General features: G+C 34.8%; 1 protein-coding gene across 1 annotated transcript in view; it reads left to right on the plus strand.

Moving 5' to 3' along the window:
• EIF3H (eukaryotic translation initiation factor 3 subunit H) overlaps positions 1 to 22,380 on the plus strand; it is a 93,953-nt gene that overhangs the window by 21,954 nt on the left and 49,619 nt on the right. The window contains exon 2 of the mRNA XM_045561459.1: positions 4,593 to 4,749. Within this exon, the coding sequence (XP_045417415.1) occupies positions 4,593 to 4,749 (157 nt within the window). The remainder of the gene's footprint in view (positions 1 to 4,592; positions 4,750 to 22,380) is intronic.

The raw sequence follows: 22,380 nt of genomic DNA on the forward strand, positions 1-22,380 counted from the left end.
TGCTGATTTATAGGATAAAGAAACCTAGTCAAGCACAGTCTTAGATATAGGGTCAAGCCATAAGGCATAAGTCTTACTTGCTACAAAAAACTTGAATGCTTCTGAGATAGTGTTAACCTTTCCTCTCATTTCTGTACTGTATAGATTCTTCCAAGAAGGGTTTGAATTTCTCTTATTAGGGGTGATGTTTATATTTTTATAATTAAAATACTCACTTTTGGGTCTGTATTTCTCAGCGCCTTCACTTTTTAGCAACACAGGGAGTCTTAAAGCAAAACAAAGGAAACTTGCAGTTTAAGCAGCAGTTTGCATTGCAATCACCTGAGGAGTTACAACAAAACAAAAACATAGGAAAGCTGGTCCATACTACTTCATTAAAAGTTATAATGGAGTAGGATGTTAGATTCACCTGGAGAACCTAAAAACAAAACCCCTGCAAAACCCATGATGGGAACCCAGCCCAGATCAGTTAATGCTAAGTTTCAAGGGTGGGTTCAGGCATGATTATATTTTAAAGCTCCCCATATAGATCTAATTTGTAGCCAGGAAGAGGACCCCTGTTCATTTATCTAGAAAAGCTCCTAGGGTCATTTTGCTCAGCTGAGAACAAGTGATATAGGGCTCCTGAGTATGTGGGGTCATTTGTGATATGTATAAACAAAATATAATAAAGGAGTATATTTTTGTTTTGGAGAACTTGTTAAGCTTTCTATATATCTGTTTTTAAAAGTAAGATCTGGGAGCATAACATCTCTAAACAGGCTTAATTAAAAAATATATCAGCACTATTTTCTGGACAGAGGCATGTGGTTGGTTGGAAGGAGTGAAAATGGCATTTGGGAGCGTGACTGAAACAGGACTTTTGGAACATTCCCGTCTTGTAGCTTGTGAGAATAGTGTTGGTAAAGATGAAAAGCTGCATTGCATTTTTACAACTACTAACAGTTTTCCGTTAATGCTGCTTTTAGTGATTAGGGCATGGCCCTGTACCCCTACACTAACCTTTTCTTACTCTGTGCAGGAAACCCTGTTTCTGTAGCCGTAGTCACAGGGACTTCTACTAGAGTTGTTGACACTGCATCGTATCTGTTTCAGCCTTGTTACAAACATGTTTGGTGCACTCAGTTATTGTGAAGTAATTAAAAGTGCCTTGGACTCAGAAATCAGATGTCGTCTCCTTGACTTAATTTCCTGTAAGATTATGTGTGTTGCTTTATGTAAAATGGGAAAATAATCTAACTGACTTGATAGAGTGGTTGTGAGGATTAAATGAGTCATTACATGTAAGACATTTTAGTGGAATGCTTGACATATCTTCAGTAATCGATAAATGTTTACCATTGATTTCTTCAGCAAGTATATTTTGAGTATCTTTGATGTGCCAGTACCTGTGTGTGGTAGGTGTAGAAGGTATGGTAAAATATCCCTTCATTTTTATGAGAACATTTATGAGGAAAGACAATGAGCAAAACATGGATTCTGTCTCACCTCTAATCTATGAAACATCTCTCTCTCTCTGTCTCTCTCAGATTCTTGATTATCTATGTAGAATAGCAAAAGCACATGTCATTTAGTTACTTCTGATCAGAGATTTCCTTTTCTTTTGACATCTAAATTACTTCTACTCTCAAGGCATTTGTTTCCACTACATTATTGTTTAAACTAAAGAATTGAGATTTCAGTGTATATGGGAAGCAGGAAGACCATAAAATGCTAGAATGAAGAATGAGCTAGCTTAGTTTTGTTAATAATTGTTTTCTTTCTTTTTTTTTTTTCTGAGTACTTTATTTCATCAGATTATATTAAAATGGAAAGATTATAAATATTAGAGTTGGAAATTATTTTACTGATTGAGTCTTTCCTGAAGGCTTTCTGGTTTGGACATCTTTTAATGCTAGAGAGAATTATCCTTAAAGTTGGAATCTTTCTTGCAACTGTCAGCTGTGGTCCTTAGTTTTTCCTTTCAAAGTAATCTAGTACCTGATAATGCTTCACTATTTGGAAAGTGTTTTTTATGAATGTTCCCCACTTAGAGATTTGAATTCATTGAACTGGTTCTCTTCACAGTGTTTTAAGCTTACTCTCTTACTCTTTTCTGTGTATTCTCACTCATATTGATTGTCGTTAGCAGATAGTCAAACAAACCACTATGTTCTTCCCATCTCTTAATGGGGTACTGTTACTGGTAAATTTTCTCTTTGGTCATTAAATTAAAGATATTAAAGATTAAATAGCTTTCCCAAGGTCACAGCTAGTTAATAGTTCAGTGATGTCAAAAAGAGTGAGATGATAATTTCTTTTACTTGGAGCCTTGTGGTTCTATTTATGCTGTATAAAGTTACATTGGCTCTTTGGCAGGCATAACAAGCCTGATGTGCTGTTTGGTTACATTGCTCTCTCACTAATCCTTTTAGAATTCACTTTTGTTAGAGTTAAACCATTTTCCAATGTAAGATATTTTGAACTGTGATGACTTGTTTTAAAATACATTTATAATTTCTTATTGCTATTTTGTTTGTAATAGGAAATGAGGTTATTTTCACTTGGCTTCTTTGTGAAACGAGGCTCTAGTCATCAGTATTCCTTTTTGCACTGTAAGAATTCAGCTGTATAGGAATCAATTCTAGAATTGGTTCGAAGATCTGCATTAAGCTTGTGTGTCTTCTAGCATCTATCATTTACTTTGATTTCAACAGCCTTTCAGTTATCTCATTGATAGGGTTAATTATACAGGAACCTAGGTAACCTAGTTAAATTGGTAGGTGTGTTTGTGATAACTCTTTGTCAGTTTATCCCTTCATTGGTTTATCCCTTGTTAGTCATACCATATTGTTCTATTGTTTAAGTGTAAAAATAATTGTTCTTGGCAGAAAGATATGTTGAATTGAAGTTAAATAATTCTTTTCTTGACAAAAAGCAATAATGATCATTTATTGAGCACTTATATGGCAGACTTTGTGAAATATTCTCTATACTTTGTCATTTTTAATAGTATCAATAATGTTATGAAACAGCTCTATTTTGTTAATTAGAATGTAAAGCTTAGGAAGATTAAGTAGTTTTCCCAAGGTCACAGGTAGTAAATGCTGGAGCTGTAACTCATACCCATACTTGCATGATTCTTTAAGTCCATTTTTATGCCTGTCGAGAAGTGAAGAGGTCTTTTATACAGGAATGTGTAAGGTTTGTGCACCTCCATTTCTCAATATTGAAGGTCTGCCAGTCTTACCTGTTGGTGTTCTTCCATATTGAGCTCTTTTAACCTGTTGACTGCTCACTACTCTTTGGAGTTCTGTATCTTCTGGGTGTAAAGTTTTTTTGGGTCTATGCATAACAAAATCTTTGCTGTATGTCTATTACTAACTTATTTTAATTATCGAGTTGCTGATATGAAAATCATCTTGTTATTAAAGTGTACACACAAGCATTGGACTTTAAGTTTAAATCTTGACTCTACTACTTCTAGATGTGTGACCTTTAGCCATTAATTTCTCTCTGCCTCAGTTTTCTTATCTATGAAATGAATATAATCATTTTTCCTACGGTTTTTGTGAGGATTACATGATTGGGCAATACATGTGAATAATTAGATTATTGCCTGGCACAATGTTCAGTAAATATAACCTGTTATTAACCCATAATTAATTACTGTTTCTATCAGTCATATATTTGTTTCAAATGGAACACCAATCAATGAAATACTAATAAATTATCATTTTGTTGTTAGACTTATTTTCCCTCTGAGAACTTTTCATTATATTTTAGACTGTGTTGCCTTTTAGGTCTTCAGGCTTATATTAAATATTACTAAATTATATTAAATATTAATATGACTACTATTAATAAAAGCTATTCAGAGCATTTCACATATATTAATCCTGTGTTATAGGAATTATTATTGATGATTACTGTGAACTTTTAAATTAATAATTATCCAACCATGCACAGTGTTACCTCCTTTATGATTATGAGAATATTAAAGGAGAGAGAATTCAAGAGTTACTTATTCCATCAGAGGTTATTTAGTGTATCCTGTTGGTTGAGGAAAACTAGTGCTGGAAGTTAGGTTCTCTTTATGTCTTCTGTTACTAACCAGATTCTTGTTGGACATGTGGTTTGTTGAAAAAGGCAAAATGAGTATTTGTCAAAGAGTTTGCTTTCAGGTGTCTAAATAATTGAGATCTTTATCTCTGTATCTATTGATGGTTTTCTTATCTACCTCAGGAAGTTATCTTCCTTTTAACAGGATCACTTCCTCAATAATAGCCTGGGGTTAAGGGGGTGCTATTTGATTTGGCTGAAGACACTCTTAGATGCCAGACCTTGGGAGAGCCTTAACTTGAGAGCATAAGTGCTGTACAATGGACATTTTTGACATGTATTCAAACTTCTGGAATTTCAGAAATACATTTAGATTACGTGAGCTTTATTATTTATGTAGGGGTAAAGGAAATGATTTGTAAGGTATTTGTTTAGTTCAATCATATCATTGTGTGGTTTATGAAAACCCACTAGTACAGTTTGTTTTTTCTTAGAAATAAAGGAAATGCAAAGTAGCATGGCTTTTAAGCTCCCTTCTGTGTTTTCTTTAGGTAGTATTAAAGATAATCAAGCATTATCAAGAAGAAGGACAAGGAACTGAGGTTGTTCAAGGAGTGCTTTTGGGCCTGGTTGTAGAAGATCGGCTTGAAATTACCAACTGCTTTCCTTTTCCCCAGCACACAGAGGATGATGCAGACTTTGATGAAGGTAAGGGTATTCATTTCAAGTGTGTCTTTGCATTGCACACAAATGACTATTACATTTCTCATCATGACTTCTGATAATGTGTTTTTAGAATTCTGTCAGGCTAGCCTAATTCACTTGATTTCTGAGGTTTTGGAAAATTTACACAAGTTCTGGGAAACGATGAACAATATCATAAACTTCATTAGTTTGGCCTTTACTTATTTTGGAATTTGTGATTCTGATTTGTAGTAATTTGGATAGGAACTTTGCTGATGTTGACTCTCCCAGTATGAAACCAGCTTGCCAAATTGTGAAGGACACAGATCATCATTGTGTCTAACATCCATTCCCCTCTATCCTATTTTGACTCCATCAGTGTTTAGGAAGAGATGAATTCAGCTCCCTGTTTCAGAAAGAAGGTGGTACTCAAGCATTTCAGAAGCATTTTATTTTTGTACTACAGATATAACTGCTTTGTTAGCAAAGGCCTATAGCATTAATAATTAAAAGCTCACACCAGAGTTCGAGGTCAACTCTAAAAGGTTTATTTTAAATCGAGTTGAAAATAACTTCTCACTTGTTTTAATTCTCAGGACTCATTTTCTATATAACTTTTTTTTATAGTGGTAAAAAAGCACATGACGTAAAATTGACCATTTTAACCATTTTTAAATATACGCTACAGAAATGTTAACTGTATGTATGTTGTGCAGTAGATCTCTAGAACTGTTTCATCTTACAAAACTGAAACTCTGTATCCATTAAACAATCCCCTCCTTCACTCCTTGGCAAATAGCATTCTATTATACTTTCTGTTTCTAAGAGTTTGACTACTTTAGATACCTCATATAAGTGGAATCGTGCAGTATTTGTTGTTTTGTGACTGGCTTATTTTAATTAACATAGTGTTTTCAGGCTTTATCCATGTTGCAGCATATAACAGGATTTCCTTCTTTTTTAAGGCTGAATTTCCATTGCATGTATATGCCACATTTCTTTATCCAGTCATCTATTGATGGACATTTAGGTTGCTTTTACCTCTTGGTTATTACGACTAATGCTGCAGTGAACTTGGGTATGCAAATATCTCTTCAAGATCCTGTTTTCAATTTCTTTTGGATGTATACCCAGAAGGGGTATTGCTGGATCATATGGTAATTCTATTTTTAATGTTTTGAGGAACTTCTATACTGTTTTCCGTAGCAGCTGCACCATTTTAGATTCCCACCAACCATGCACAAGGGTTCCAATTTGTCAATGTCTCTGTTAACATTTGTTTTCTTTGTTTCTGATGATGGCTGTTTTAACAGGAATAAGGTGATGTCTCATTGTGGTTTTGATTTGCACTTTCCTGATGGGTACTGATGTTGAGCATCTTCTAATATGCTTATTAGCAATTTGTATGTCTTTGAAGAAATGTCTGTTGAAGTCCTTTGCCCATTTTAAAATTGGATTGTTTGTTGTTTTTGCTGTTGAGTTGAAAGAATTCTTTCTATATTCTGGATATTAAACCCTTATCAGATATGTGGTTTGCAATATGTATTTTCTCCCATTTCGTAGTTTGCGTTTTCACCCTCTTGATTGTTTCCTTTGCTGTGCAGGAGTTTTTAAGTTTGATGTAGTCCCATTTGTCTATTTTTGCTTTTGTTGCCTGTGCTTTTAGTATCATATCCAAGAATCATTGCCAAATCTAACGTCATGAAGCTTTTCCTCTGTTTCCTTCTCGAGTCTTATAGTTTCAGGTCTTATGTTTAGATCTTTAATCTATTTTGAATTAATTTTTATACTCTATGTATTGAAAGATAAGAGTCCAACTTCATTCTTTTCTGTGTAGATATCCAGTTTTCCTAGCACCCTTTATTGAAGAAACTATCCTTTCCCATCGAGTACTCTGTGCACCCTTCTTGAAGATCACTTGACCCCTATATATGCTAGGGTTTCTTTCTGGGCTCTTCATTGTATTTCATTAAACCATATGTCTGTCTTTATGCTAGTACTACACTACTTTGGATTACTGCAGCTTTGTAATATGTTTTGAAATCAAAAAGTGTGAGACCTTCAATTTTTTTCTCATTTGAGATTATTTTGGCTATTTGGGGTCCCCTGAGATTCCATAGGGAATTTTAGGATGGATTTTTCTATTTCTAAGAAAAATGTCATTGGGATTTTGATAGGTGTTGCATTGAATTTCTTTTTGGGTAGTTTTGATAACATGACAAGATGTCATCTTCCAATCTGTGAACAGGGCTTTTCATTCCATTTATTTGTGTCTTTAATGTCTTTGAGCTATGCTTTGTAGTTTCGGTTTATGTCTTTTGCCTCCTTGGTTAAGTTTATTCCTGAGTATTTTATTCTTTATAATGCTATTGGAAATTGGATAGTTTTCTTAATTTTCTTTTCACCTTTTTCAATATAACTTTCAGCTGATCCCCCACCCCTTTTTTTAAGAGATGGGGTCTCACTCTGCTGCCCAGGCTGGAGTGCAGTGGTGCAGTCATACCTCACTGCAGCCTTGTACTCTTGGGCTCAAGAGATCCTCCTGTCTCAGCCTCCCAAGTAGCTAGGACTACAGGTGTGTGCCACCACACCCCACTACTTTTTCTTATGTTTTAGAGATGGGGTCTTGAACTCCTGGCCTTAAGTGATCCTCCTACTTCAGCCTCCTGCGTTGTTGGGATTATAGGTGAGTCATTGGACCTGGGCTGGATCACTTTTAACTCGATACAGTGTTACTTATTTTATATGACTTCAGATCTTCATAATACCTTGGACATATAATAGATACCAGGTATATTTTTGGTGAGGTTAAATACTTTGTAATTTTTCTACAAATCAATATTTCATTAAAGTAATACCTCTAGAAACTAACCAAGGCTACTTTTGTTCTAGGCATTAGTACTAGTGTACTTGCCATTTTTTTAAACCTTTGTACAGTATGCATCTTTTTTTTTTTTTTTTCTCTTTTAAACTAGCTATGCCCTCCCTGTTTCATCTGAATTACCTCCAATAGAATTAAGGTTGAGATTTCTCTGCCGTCCATTCTGGCAGTATTAGGTAGGATATCTCTATTCCCCTACTCACAAGTATATTTGAGGGTGCTTAATTATATTTCAGTAAGACAAGGAATTGTTAATGCATTTTCTTTGGTTTACAAGTGAGAAGCTTAAGAGCTTCACTTCAAGTGGCTTGCTTGGTTATTGGGTTGGTGGCACAGTTGGGAGTAGAATCTATTCCAGAACAGTTTATATAGTCACACACTTTTCTCAGGTAATTCATTTTTTATAATATTCTTGGTTTAGAATATGAAGAAATAATGTTAATAGCAATGATGGTAGATGAACAAAGCAAATTATATTACTAATTTTAGATCTCCATCATTGGAAGCTAGCTTCTTTTATGGGCTTGATGTAATTGACCAGTATGTTATTTCACTAACATGTACTTTAATAAGCTCATTAAAAAATGTTTTAACAGTCAAGGAAAGACTTCAGTTTAGCATTAAATAATCAAAAATAATTGGGCATTGTGTGCTGTGTACTATATGTAAAGTGCCTATAATCAGTTGTTACTATGCACAGGTGAAGGTTTTACTGGTCCCATTTTCCAGGTTTAGGAAACTGATGGTTAGTGAGATAAATAACGTATCCATTGTCATTTAACTAGGAATTGGTAGAATAGGGATCTAAACCTGTGGCTGCCTAGATTCCAAATCCCATGTTTTTTTTGTTTTTTTTTTTTCCTATACTGTATTGCTTTTAGACTCTTAGTGAAGTATATGCCAGAAATTAGAGGGTAGGCCATTGGAATGTAGGCCATCGTTATTCCATATGTGAAATCTGCTTTTTGTATAAAACTAATAAATTTGTTTTTCTTGGTTTACCTTTGGAAACTTACGGGATTTATCATTTATACATGTGAAAAATCTGAGAAAGTACCCTGTATTTCTTCATAGCTTTTATGTGGTAGGTTTGAATTTCAGGTTCTGTCACCTAACGCATTTATTCTATTTTAATGTATATTTTACATTAGAATATAGAGACTATTAGATTTTTATCAAATTTAGATAAAAACTAAAATTTCTTATTATACGGATATATCTTAGAAGAATATATCCATATTGTATGGATATACGTATGTTGACTTTTTTTTTTTTTTTTTTCTTTTTTGAAGACAGGGTCTTGCTCTTTTGCCCAGGCTGCAGTGCAGTGGCATCATCATCGCTCACTGTAACCTCAAACTCCTGGGCTCAAGCCATCCTCCTCTCAGCCTCCTGAGTAGATGGGATTACAGGTGTATGCCATCACACGTGGCTAATGTTTTTTAATTTTTGTAGAGACGGAGTCTTGTTTCAGGTTGGTCTCAAACTCCTGGCCGCAAGCCATCCTCCCACTTCAGCTTCCCTGAATGCTAGGATCACAGGTTTGAGCCACCCTGCCTGGCCTGTTGATATTTTAAATCATGGTAAAGGCTCACTGTTTTGTTCATTGCTTTTCTGTTATTTTGTGCCTGCTAAAACTAATAGTTATTTAGAGAAAGAGCTTTTTTTCCTGCCACCCACCCCATGCAAGTAAAATACCAAATATTTCATAATTTTAATGATGAATTTGAATTGTCTAGGTTTTTGAGGGGGAGGCAAGTTTTTTTAGTTTTTGTTTTGGTGCCTCATTTAACGAGGAGATTTGAAATTTGATTTTGAAATGTTTTAAATCAGAGGTTGACAAACTATGATCTTTTGGCCTGCCTTTGTAGATAAAACTTTATTGGGACACTGCCATGAACACTTGTATTCTGTGGCTGCATTCTTGCTACCGTGGCACAGTTGAGTAGCTGTGGCAGAGACCATATGGGTCCCCGACCTGACATATTTGCTCTCTGGCCCCTTTTGACCATCTGTAATTTATACAACTATTTCTTACTCCTTATCATTTTCCATCTCTTGTAAAGTTAAATAATAGGGAAGTAGTTCTTTCTTTTCATCACAAATTGATGATTTTTGTTCAGTGTTGTTTTTTTCTAGATGCTAGCCTTAATATTGACTGAGTCTAGAATGTACTGTGAACACTGAAATGAACATACTGAATATTATAGGATGTTTGTTTCACAGGTGTAGCTGGGAAGTGTCAGAATAGGTAATTTTTGCTTTAATTTTAGTGCATTTTTCCTTTTAAAAAAGCAGATTGAAGTTGATGTTTAGGGGAACTGTCTGTGTATATATTAATAATAGGGAAGAAAGGCATTAAATTCATGGTTGCAGACCTGTTACTAGGCATTGTGGAAAGGTAATGATATGAGTCCAAAAAATGTGGGTGGCAATCTCAGCTTTAGGAGCTGTGCATTGCTGAATACCTTCTGAACCTGTTTTTTCACTTTGTGGTACATTTTGTTTAGCACATATTAATTGCTCACTTAACTGAGTACTAGAAACATAGTAAGAGGGATAATTTCCTTGTGAAATACACTTTTTGTATGTTATTATAGGATAATTCAAAACCTATAAACTGTTGTGGTATGAATTTTCTATTGTTTCTCTCTGTTGATTCAGTTTGTTTTTGCACATGTGTTAACTCTCCTTTGAGTGATTTACGCCTTGATAAACTTTTGTATTACAGAATTTACCTTTCAGTTGAAAGTGAGATAATTTATTTTAGAGGATATATGCTTCAAAAAAATGAGTAGAAAAACTCATATTAAAATTCCCATTAGGGGGCACTATTATCAAGCTTAGGAGAACTGGAGACTAATTTGTTTTCTCAGACATGCAACCCGAGGCTTGCTAAAAGGGAAAAATATTTTCATCTGATAAGATTCAGATACTGTTTTATACAACTGAATTCCTTAAATATGTTATAAAGTGCACTGAATTAAACACAGATTCAATAACTCACTGTCTTGTTTTTCAGCAGACTAAATCAATTTAATATTGCAGGTGAAATAAGCAGCTTATTTTATTCTGCAGCAAAGTCAAATCCATAATTTTTATATTTGGAGTGGACACATTTTTTATTTTGCTTGCTTTAAGTTAGTCACAAAGGATGATCCTTGGCCTTCAAAATAGATTTCTTTTAAAACGAAGCATCAAAACTGCATTTTACTACTAAAATGCAGTTAGGAGAATGAAATGATGCCTAACTTAGACAGTGTTAATGTGTACAGCATGTATAATCACTAAAGTGATAACACATATTGAAGTGACACATACACATAGCTTTTGGCTTTTTTTGTTCGTTTTTAGTAGAAGAAAACTGTTACTTGAAAAGCATTCTTTTTTATTACTCATGTTTGCTGTTAGAATAAGAAATACTAGTATAGACTGTTCTACACAGTAATTTTGTTTAAGCTTTCAAAAGAAAAAGATTCTATAGAAGTGCTGTAGAATAGAATCTTAAACAGTCTTTTTAAAGGCTAAAATATGAATTGACAAATGTAACTAAAATAAGATGCATTCAGAGTAAAGTTTCACAGGATAGGTGTTATTTTTGCATCACTGAATTTGGAGAAAGTTTGTATAGTTATATCATTTGCAATGCTCTCTATGTAAGTAAGCCATATTTTACGTTGGAGAAAATCTCTGCTTAATTACTTACCTCTTCAAGGCTCACCTTCCTTCTCTTTATTCTTAGTTTGCCTGCAGCCCACACCCAGGGCAAAACTGCTGGAAACCTAGCCTGTGATTACTATTTCAGCTTTGCATTGCTTTTGAGTTCATGGAAGAGTTGAGTCAGGATAGAGAAAGTTTTCCATATTTTTTTAGGCAGATGGGGACATTTTGTGAAAAGACATCATGTTTACTTATCATTTTGCGTTATCCCGTATCTATATAAATAGTTAGTGAATCTTGTGATCTGCTCAACAGATTCATCTTTTAGAAATTCTGTTTTTTTTTCCTTGCATTTTTACAAAAGAGCTTTTCTTGGTAGAAATACTAGAAATAATATGTAGACAGTTTGGGGGGTATGTTTTGAAACTTATTGGAGAAATAGGAGCTTGTTCACTTAATGACCTCAAAGCATTAAATGTGGAGATATGATGTTTCAAATACCTCAGAAGAAAAATTAGCTCACAGTAATTCGTTAGAGCATTTATCCAGTAAATTACATTGAGTGGACAGTGGAAAAGATGCGAAGATAACAAATCCTGGTTACTGCCTCAAAAGATTTTAAGTTGGAAAGACCACGTGTGTAGATAAAAAAATTGTGAAACAAAATTGATGTAAGTCTAGAGTAAGGGAGGAAAAAATGAAGGGAACACTGGATATCAGTTACTAATTCCTCCTGGGGGACGACTTTACAGGAGAGGTGAAGTTTTGCATATTGATGTCAGTTGCGATTTTAAATAATTATTAAGGAAGTTATAAGTGTAATTATTCATATTTCTGGGCCCTCATAAGTGACACAGCACTGTCTAGAAATAAAGAATAAACTAATATACGTATTTGATTTGGCATCTTTATTGTTCATAGATAATTATATTCCTTCTTTGTTTGTGTGTGTGTGTGTGTGTGTGTGTGTGTGTGTGGTTTTTTTTTTTTTTTTTTTTTTTTTTGAGACAGAGTCTCACTTTGTTGCCCAGGCTAGAGTGCCGGGGCGTCAGCCTAGCTCACGGCAACCTCAAACTCCTGGGCTTAAGCGATCCTGCTGCCTCAGCCTCTCGAGTAGCTGGGACTACAAGCATGTGCCAACATGCCCGGATAATTTTTTCTATATATATTTAGTTGTTTGCCTAAATTCTTTCTATTTTTTAGTAGAGACGGAGTCTCCCTCTTGCTCAGGCTGGTCTCGAACTCCTGGGCTCAAACGATCTGCCTGCCTTGACCTCCCAGAGTGCTAGGATTACAGGCGTGAGCCACTGCTCCTGGCCAATAATTATATTCCTTGACAGTACTTTTCAAATATTGCTGTTGCTCTAGTAGCCACATAGAGAAGTTATTTTCGTCATTAGTTTTGGTACCTGAAAGACCTCCTGACAATGATGCTACTAGTGTCATGTTTATAGAACCTTGGAGCCTATATTGCAGTTACCTCTATTTAAAATATTTAACAAAATACTTAATACATTTTAAACATTTAATAAATCATTTTAGAAGCATTGGGTAAACAGATAATGAGAGAATCTGTACACTGAATAATGATATAATCCCCTTGGGTATTTATCTTTTTGTTACTCGTAGTATTTTGAAAATGTTAAACTGTTCACATTTAATAATTTACTGTCAAATATTCAGGGCAATGAACTGTAGATTATTGCTCACTTAAATTATTTTGATCATTCAGAAAAGCCTAGTCTGCAAATTGAAATTTTAACTTAAAAACCTAAACTTACTTTATATGTTTGATTTTTTTGTTTATTAAAATAATTAGAATATGAGAAATAAAATCTAAATATGAAGCATCCATTTCAATATTTTTATGCCTTTTTTGTTCTTTCAGTTTGGGTGTCTCAAGATTTTAAATACAAGAGTAGGAGCAAAGTCTAGCTTTATTTTAAAAGCTAGAAAAATATTTTTGCATTTACTTCGTGTTTTAAAATTTAGTTTCTTTTCTTTTTTAAAAAAATGAGAAAAATGGACTGGGCGCGGTGCCTCACACCTGTAATCCTGGCACTCCGGGAGGCCGAGGCGGGTGGATCGCTCGAGGTCCGGAGTTCGAGACCAGCCTGAGCAAGAGCGAGACCCCGTCTCTACTAAAAATAGAAAGTAATTATCTGGCCATCTATAAATATATAGAAAAAATTAGCCAGGCATGGTGGCGCACGCCTATAGTCCCAGCTACCCGGGAGGCTGAGGCAGTAGGATCGCTTGAGCCCAGGAGTTTGAGGTTGCTGTGAGCTAGGCTGACGCCACGGCACTCACTCTAGCCTGGGCAACAGAGTGAGACTCTGTCTCAAAATAAATAAATAAATAAATGAGAAAAATGAGTTGAGAAACACTTGTGCCTTCAAGGATATACTTTTGAAAATGTGGTCAAGGTAAAAGATTTTTCTGCTTAAAGAAATTAAAGTGCTTTACACTATAGTCTCCCTTGGTCCCCAAAGCATAAGTGCTATGGTTTGGAAAGAAGCCAAGTAAAACCTGTTCAAATTTTGTGTAGACTTAAAGTAATACTGTAAGATTTGAAAATTACAGGTGGATACACTACTTAAATAGTATTTAAAATTCCTAAGTTTCCCAAGTCTAAAAATGTAATCCTTAAATTATTGTTCCCAATGGTTTAAATTTTAATTAAATAAAAACTGTCTTACTTTTGACCCACAACAACTTCAGGTAAAGATATTTGAATTTATTACCAAACTTTAAGGTAATAGTCATTAAAAACTAACTGGTTGAGTACTAATTAAAATGTCAAAAAGTCACAATTACAGTATGTAACCAAATATCTTGTTATATCTGTTTTTCCAAAAATTATCTTAACCAACAAGTTCAATCTTGGTTCCTATCTTGCCCAGGAGAAGTGCTACTCAATTTCATTCCCTAATCATGTTACTTATTGTCAGTATTATAGATTGATCATTAATTATAATTAGATTTGGTGTTTTGGTGCTAACAATGAGTTTACCAAACTGCCCTTCATACTAAAAGAGTGATGTCTTAGTTGTGCCAGTGAACAGTATCCTGTTTATTTTATATTCATCTTCTTCTAGGTAAAATTTTCATAGTACTTGGAATTTTTATCTGTTTGAGATTACTCTTCATGACTAACCTATTAACAGTTTCAGAGTGCTGTTTTCATACCTTTATCAGCTTTCCACCATTAGCGTTATTTACTGCCTTTTTAAAATCAGTAACTTTTACTCAGTACATTTTAGATGTTTTCTGATGTTGAAAACAAAAACAATATTTGTTTTGATGTAAGTAACAACATAAACATAACAGTGTAGGTTTATAATGCAACCTTGGAGCTCCCCCTTCTCTCATCCTCATACACATTCATCCTTTCCCTCCCCAGTATCTAATCAGTAGGCATCATCTTTTAATATACGGACAGCGCTTCTTCCCTACTTAATAGATGAGAGGGTCCTAAAATTACTCCAGTGGTCTTTGCAGAAACATATCCATCTTGTTTCTGTTTTATGGAATTGGATAGGTGATGACCTTGTAGAGACATACTTTGATGGCAGGCTACTCACCTCACAACCAACAACTGTGGCAGTAGGAATCTGGCAGCAGAGCCCTCGCTGGGGCTCTGTGGATTTGTAGCATGCTATTAACCCTAGCAGGCAGCAGTGACAGCAGCAGCAGCCCTACAAATGCTAGTTGTCCTCAAGTCACTGTAGCTTCCAGGCTTATCTACTCTCACTTTAATTTCTCCTGCACTTTTCTTTCTTTCTCTGTCTCTCTCTTTTTTTTTTTTTTTCATTCATCAGCCAATATTTGAGTGGGAACTGTGTGCCAAGTGCTTTCACTGGCCTTTGCTTACCTACATTTCTGCTATGGATATTTTTTGAAGTGTTTCTTACTTATTTATCTGTTCTAAGAAGTGTATTTGACTTGACTGTGTAAAGCTAGGGAGACTTCTTAGGGTGCTAGGTTAGTGAATCAGATTATTATAAAATGAAAATTATGTTACTATGCAAGTGAAAGTGTCTAGAATATATTTTTATATACTTGGACAATGACTTGGGCTTGCAAATATATATATATATTTTTATAAATCTGTACATCTCCAAGTTTATAATTCAAAGTGATCCTAAATATGTGTGTTTTGTAAAATAATTTTGTTCTTGAAAATTTATAAATTACGTGTTTTTCATTGTCAGAAATATTTTATTTCTGGTTTTACTTTTGATTCACCTTTTTTTAGTAGCAACTCTCAATAACTTCAAATGTATTCAGATAGTTTTGAAAGACTCTTGGTAATGTTAATTATTTCTTCTTAATATTTTAATTTCTCTTCTTCCTACCACCAGCACCACCCATACCCTGAAAATATAAATAAAGCAAAACATTAAAAAGATTCAGCAATAGAATTGAGTGAGGAGATGTATGAAAAATGGTAATATAATACCTTGATGGGTCGTAGCCATTTTCTTTGGTGATAAAATAAGGAAAGGGATGGTATAGACATTACATAAAATGTTAAGATTATTGTAAGCCTTGTCTGGCTTACTTCCCTGCTTCTTTTTTTTTTTTATTTTTTATTTTTTATTTTTTATATATATTTTTTTTATTTCAGCTCATCATGGGGGTACATAAGTTTAGGTTATATACATTTTCCATGTCCCACCCATCCCCCCGAGTCAGAGTCCCAAGCGCGTCCGTTCTCATTCTCCAGACAGTGCACCTGGCACTCATCATGTAGTCATACCTCCATCCCCTCCCCCCCCCCACCTCCCCGGGTCTGCACCTTCAAGCATGACCATTCCCCAGAGGGTGTGCAACGCACTCATCATGTAGGCATACACCCATCCCCTCCCCCCACCCCCCATCCCAGTCTGATATCCAATTGGTATCCTTCCCTGATGTACATTTAGGTGATGATCAGGGAAACCAGTTTTCTGGTGAGTACATGTGATGCTTGTTTTTCCATTCTTTGGATACTTCACTTAGTATAATGGGTTCCAGCTCTCTCCAGGAGAACCAAAGAGATGTCGTATCATTGTTATTTCTTATAGCTGAGTAGTACTCCATGGTATACATATACCACAGTTTACTAATCCATTCGTGGATTGATGGGCACTTGGGTTGTTTCCACATCCTTGCGATTGTAAATTGTGCTGCTATAAACATTCGGGTACAGGTGTCTTTGTTAAAGAATGACTTTTGTTCTTCTGGGTATATGCCCAATAATGGGATTGCTGGATCAAATGGTAGGTCTACTTGAATCTGTTGAAGGTATCTCCATATTGCTTTCCATAGGGGTTGCACTAGTTTGCATTCCCACCAGCAGTGTATGAGTGTTCCTGTCTCTCCGCATCCACGCCAACATGTGTTGTTTTGACTTCCCTGCTTCTTTAGGAGATATTTGACATGACTAGTAGTGAGACTGATGTTTTGTCAGAATCCAGATTTGTATTTCTTTCCAAATTGTCTCCTTATTTTATGGGCACCCAGATTTACAAAATTGCTAGTAGCCAATTATGGAAACAATATGTGTGTGTATACATATTATAGTTCTTAGTTGAGAAAATTCCTAAAATTATTTATGTATAGATCTTGCAAACTTTCTGAAAGGCATAAAAGGCAGGAAATTTAGACTGAGTTCTAGCTAAAGTTGTGGTAAAATTCTGGCTTTACTAACAATTGTAATCTTGGGTCTCTCCAGCGTCAGTTTTCATGTCTGCAAAGTGGATCACAACAGGAACTTTTGTAATTCTTTTAGCAGATGGGAACCGGAGGCCCAAAGTAGCCCAACATTAAAATTATCAGCACATTTTAGAACTGGAAACTCCAATATGCCCATGTAATATGTAATCCATCATATTTTAGGAAGGTTGTAGTAATTCCAGTATTTTGTCAGAATCACTGTAAGTGATGCAGATGCCCTCAATTGTGACTTGTAGGCATAATGTATTTATACTTAAAAGGCTACTTTTTGTTGTTATTTACTATTAGCACAGCTGAAATTCAGTGATTGTTAAATTTAACTCTAGATTTTAGAAAGTTTCTTAAGTTTGTATGTGCATGCTAGGTATTAAATAAAGGAAGGGCAATTTTAACCTTCAGGTCCACAGAAAATTAGTGGTGGCTGAATATATTCACTGCCGAAAGTCAGCACAGCCTCTAGTATTTTGCTAGATGGAATGGAGAAACTAATTGAAAGTATAGCTTGAGCTGGGTAGGGTAGGGGAAGAAAAATATCTTCTTATTAAATGTCACTGAATACAATTACAGATAATAGTTTGAATAGATGGCTTACTTTGACTTAGGAAATCAGTGCTTGGCTGATGACACAGGAAGACTTTCTAGAATACATTGCTTTGTAGATGACTTAAACAGACAATACTGATAAAGCCTGTCATGTGAATTTCCTTCTTTACTGAGCATACAGTATAGTTAAGGGGTATGTTGTGCAATGCTTCCGATCTGCTGTGACTGCCATCTGGGCAAGCAGAATGAAAGAGAAGAGAGCATGGAAAGGAAATGGATCAGTTAGCTGTAAGCAATATGTGTGAACACTGGGTGCCACTCATGAAACACTGAGCAGTTAGTGACTTTCCTTGGTAACCAGTACAACTAGCTATCTGCAAAATGGAGGTGTGCCGCATGAACAACTTGCACAATTCATCTTAGATGTCATGGTACCTATGGTTGAGATAAAGCAATAAGTCCAGCAACATGAAAATGATTGCACTACCCTTTTCTTATTTTTCTTTTTTTATTCTTCGATATAATGTTTTTGCTGCTTCAGTGTTTGGCCCAATAGTTGAGATAGATTTAATGATCCTAGCATTTTTACTTTGCTTACATGGAATCTTTCTGGAAACAAATTATGGTCAAGCAAGTTCCTGAGAAATATTTAAGGACTTTTTAAAAAGATAATAAGACTATAGATGGGAAAATTGCTTTGAAATCTTATAAGTTGTAACCAACAGGGAAATACATGAATGATGGAGCAGTTGTGTATATTTAAGAGGAACTGATTGGAAAAATCTAACCCGCATGCCTTTGTCAGTGGTTACATGTCTTATTTGAATCTTAAGAATTTGTAGAATAGTTCTTTTTGTGTACGTGTGTATGGTTACCTTTTTTTGATAAAACCTGTGAGCCCTTATAAAACTGTTAACCATGAATCATCTGGTATCTCCTTAGGAATTAACATAACCTATATAGGTGACTAATAATACAAAGCCACTATAGTTTCTGTGTTTTTACCAACCACGACTCCATTTCTAAAACATTTAAAATGAGACTCCCTCCCTCTTTCTTAGTTTTTTGGACAAAGAGTTGTCTTATCAGAAAATGCAGTAACTTAAGCAGATCTGTAACTGCAGGGAATTAATAACAGAAAGTTTTTGTTGACACCAGGAAGTAGATTAAATAGTGCAATTGTGGTAATGAGTACCATATATGATAAGCCTGAGCCACCTGGCTTTTATTAGGCTGCTTGATACTTTGATCACAATATTATTTCAAGGCTTGTCTGTTTAAATTGCTAAGGTTTCTTGTCATCTTTGTGATTTAGACTATAATTTCTTTCACTGCAAAGATACTTTTTAAAAGAAAGACTTCTCAAGCCAAAATTTTAAAGAGGTTCAAGTTCAACAGCTAGGCGAACCTTAGAATAAGAAAACCTGTTAAACATAAAATTAAAAGCTTGAAAGTACAGCAGTTAACTATTAAGTTCATCTGACCTTGCTTTTCTTTAGTTTTTTGCTTGGATTATAATTACCCTTTTGTTTATCTTATGGTAGTGGAGTACTATAAGGATGTTTGGTATAATTCAATTAATTAATGTTTGATATAAGTAGATGAAATTCAAATATATATTTTGTGTTTTGAGAACATACTTCTGGTATCACTTTCCCTTCAGCTGGTATTAAGTGGTTTTGATGAACATCTTTGAGAATTTATGGAAAGATTTTTAACTACTTCACCCATAATGAATGAATTATACTAATCACAGAATTTAATTTGCTTGATAAATTGTCTCACTTTGCCTTTGAACTTGAAATCTTTAAAGTTTAGTTAGCCTAATATAGATGAATGAAATTTATAGTCATCAAAATCAACAGGCTTTCCTTTCACTAGTTTTCTTTTACTATAGAAATAATCTTTCACAAGCATTTAATGGTATCTTTGTTATGTATTTAGGCGAATGTTTTGGCTTAGAAAAATAAATATTCATTTTGACTAGTAAAGGGAAGGTAAGGAAGATTTAATAATGTAAGATACTGTTGTCCTTAGCATAATATTAATAATAACCATTAAGGGCCATTTTGAAAATTTGTAAGTAAAATGCTTTATACTTTTATTCATGTGACCATTAATTTTTGCTGTTTTGATTTTTGAATACTATTATAACTATTATTATTTGGCTTGAAGTTTCCATGTCCCAGTGTAACTTAAGCCTGGTTAAAGGCACTAAACAATGTCTTCTTTTGATTTGCCTTTGGCAGTGAAAAGAATATGTGGAAGTGACAGTCAACAGCCTTTTTGTTTTCTGTGATAAGACAAAAGAGGAAAGTATTAAAAATACGAAAAGATTTAAACACCAGAATGATTGTTTACCAAGAACTTGCAACATTTTTACTTTTTGAAAGTAGGATTACTTTAAGATTTAGAAATTTCTGACTCACTAATTTAGGAAAGACGATTTAGGAACATGAGTATATTACAAGCATGGAGTAATGAGATCTGTCAGAGCAGAGACTTAGTTTGGGGAATGGTCTGAAATAATAGTGGATAAGGTCAGATTATGGAAGACTTTGAACTTTTGGAAATGAAACTTAGACTTGAAGTAGTTGTGAATCATTCTGGGTTCTCCAGCAGAAGTGATGGTATAAAACCAGTATTTTGTGGCTGGAGGCAGAAAAAACAGAAAGATAATGAAGACTTGAATGAAATTTGGACAGTTGCAATAAGAATGAAAAGGTGAATAGTAGAGAGAGATGGGAGAAATTACAAGAGTTAAATGGGACCTTCATGTTTTGAGAACTAAATATTATAAAATAACTATAATATCTGACATATTCTAGAAGAATAAAATGCCTGTTTGTCATCCCTTCCCTCTTGAATACTTTGTAAAAAGCACCTGTTCTGTGATAATGGTATGTGTTACAGAGCAGATGGGTATGATAAGTGTGAGCTGTTAATAATTAGCAGGGGGAACATCAGCTTTACTAAAATATGAAATATTTAAGGTTTTTCAATTCAGAAATTTTAGAGAGCTGTTTGAGCCATTTAAAAACTGTGGACTAGTCAGTGTAATATAGTTGTGGACTGATACTTGTAGAGCTGTCTTCTGGAGAGAGGATTAATCTTTATCATCAAACTCTGAAGGACAGAACTAAGATCTATTAAAATACAAGTAACAGTGAAGTAGATTTACTTCATTCTTCCAACAGACTAGTCCATTCATCGGGTGGAATTCTCTGGACAGTTCTGCCCTGTTGCTGGAATAACATGATAAACCAGTGGAGGAGAGAGACATTAGATGATTAAATAAAATACAGATGCTCCTCATCCTACAACAGGGTTATGTCCCAGTGAACCCATCCATAAGTAAAAAATGTGTTTAATAAACCTAACCTACCAAATATGATAGCTTAGCCTAGCCCGCTTAACCTAGCTTACCTTAAATGTGCTCTGAACACCTTCATTAGCCTGCAGTTGAGCAAAATCATCTGACACAAAGTCTGTTTTATAACTGTTGAGTATCATGAAATTTATTGAAGTCTGTACTGGAAGTGAAATATAGAATGGTTGTATGAATACTCAAAGCACAGTTTCTACTGGATGTGTATTGCTCACCACTGTAAAATCCAGAAATCTTTAAGTCAGGTACCATCTGTAATTACAAGTTGTGCTAAGAACTGTGAAAGAAATAAACAGATGCTTTCATGTGTGATGCCCTGCATTAAACAGGGTGTGCAGAGAGTCTCTGGTATGGAGGTATATTCAGCTGACACGTAATGGATAAGAAGGGGCTAGCTGTGTGAAGAACCAAGAGAATAGGAAACCAGGTGCTAAGGCCCTATGGTGGAAATGAACTTGACACTGTTTAGGAGCACTCAGAAGGCTGATCTGTCTGAATATTCTACTGAATGAGAATCAAGGGGCTGTGTCACTGAGAGCCATAGGGAGTTTAGGTTTTCTTGAGTAAGCCACAGGAGGCTACTGAAAGGCTTTAAGCTATCTATAGTAATCCAGTTGAATGGATGACTGTCATGTTCTTTATAATTTTGTGACTTAATCTAGGACTTTTCCTTCTTGGTGTTGCATTTTACATTTGAAATTTTTATGGAAACTCCGCTTGGTGATTGGATTTATTGGTGGTGGTGTTTGCTCCAAGAATGTTTATCTGTGGCTTCTAGATAACCTTCGTAAACAAGTGTGTCTGGAACCATTTTTTTAAATAAACTTTTAATTTTGGAATAGTTTTAGATTTATTGGCAAAGATAGCACAAAGAGTTCCCCTATGTCCTTCAGCCAGTCTTCCCCTAATGTTATCATCTTATATTACTGTGATACATTAGTTTAAGAAGCCAACTTTGGTACATTACTATTAACTAAACTTCAGACTTTATCTGGATTTCACCAGTGTTTTCATTAATGTCCTCTTCTTTTCCAGGATCTAGTCTAGGATACCACATTGCAGTTAGTTATTATGTCTCCTTAGTCCCCTCTGGTCTGTAACTGTCTCAGTCTTGTTTTACACGATCTGGGCAATTTTGAAGAGTAATGGTTAAATATTTTGTAGAATTCCCTCAGTTTGGATTTATTGCATGCTTTTTCATGATTAGGCTGGATTTTTTAAGTTTTTGTAGAAAAAAATCATGGTGATGATGTGCCTTTCTCATCACGTTGTCTTAGGGGATAACATGATACCCACGTGGCATCACTGGTGATGCTAATCTTGGTCACTTGGTGAAGGTAGTGTCTGATGTCTTTTTGAATTATCTTACTGTCCTTGAAAATCTTTATAACCTAAGGAAGCATTGGGACATGAATGTTTCGGTTAAGAAATTAGAAATTTATGTCTCCTATATAAAACAACT

Source organism: Lemur catta, chromosome 9, assembly GCF_020740605.2.
Source record: "Lemur catta isolate mLemCat1 chromosome 9, mLemCat1.pri, whole genome shotgun sequence".
Taxonomy (NCBI): Eukaryota; Metazoa; Chordata; class Mammalia; order Primates; family Lemuridae; genus Lemur; species Lemur catta.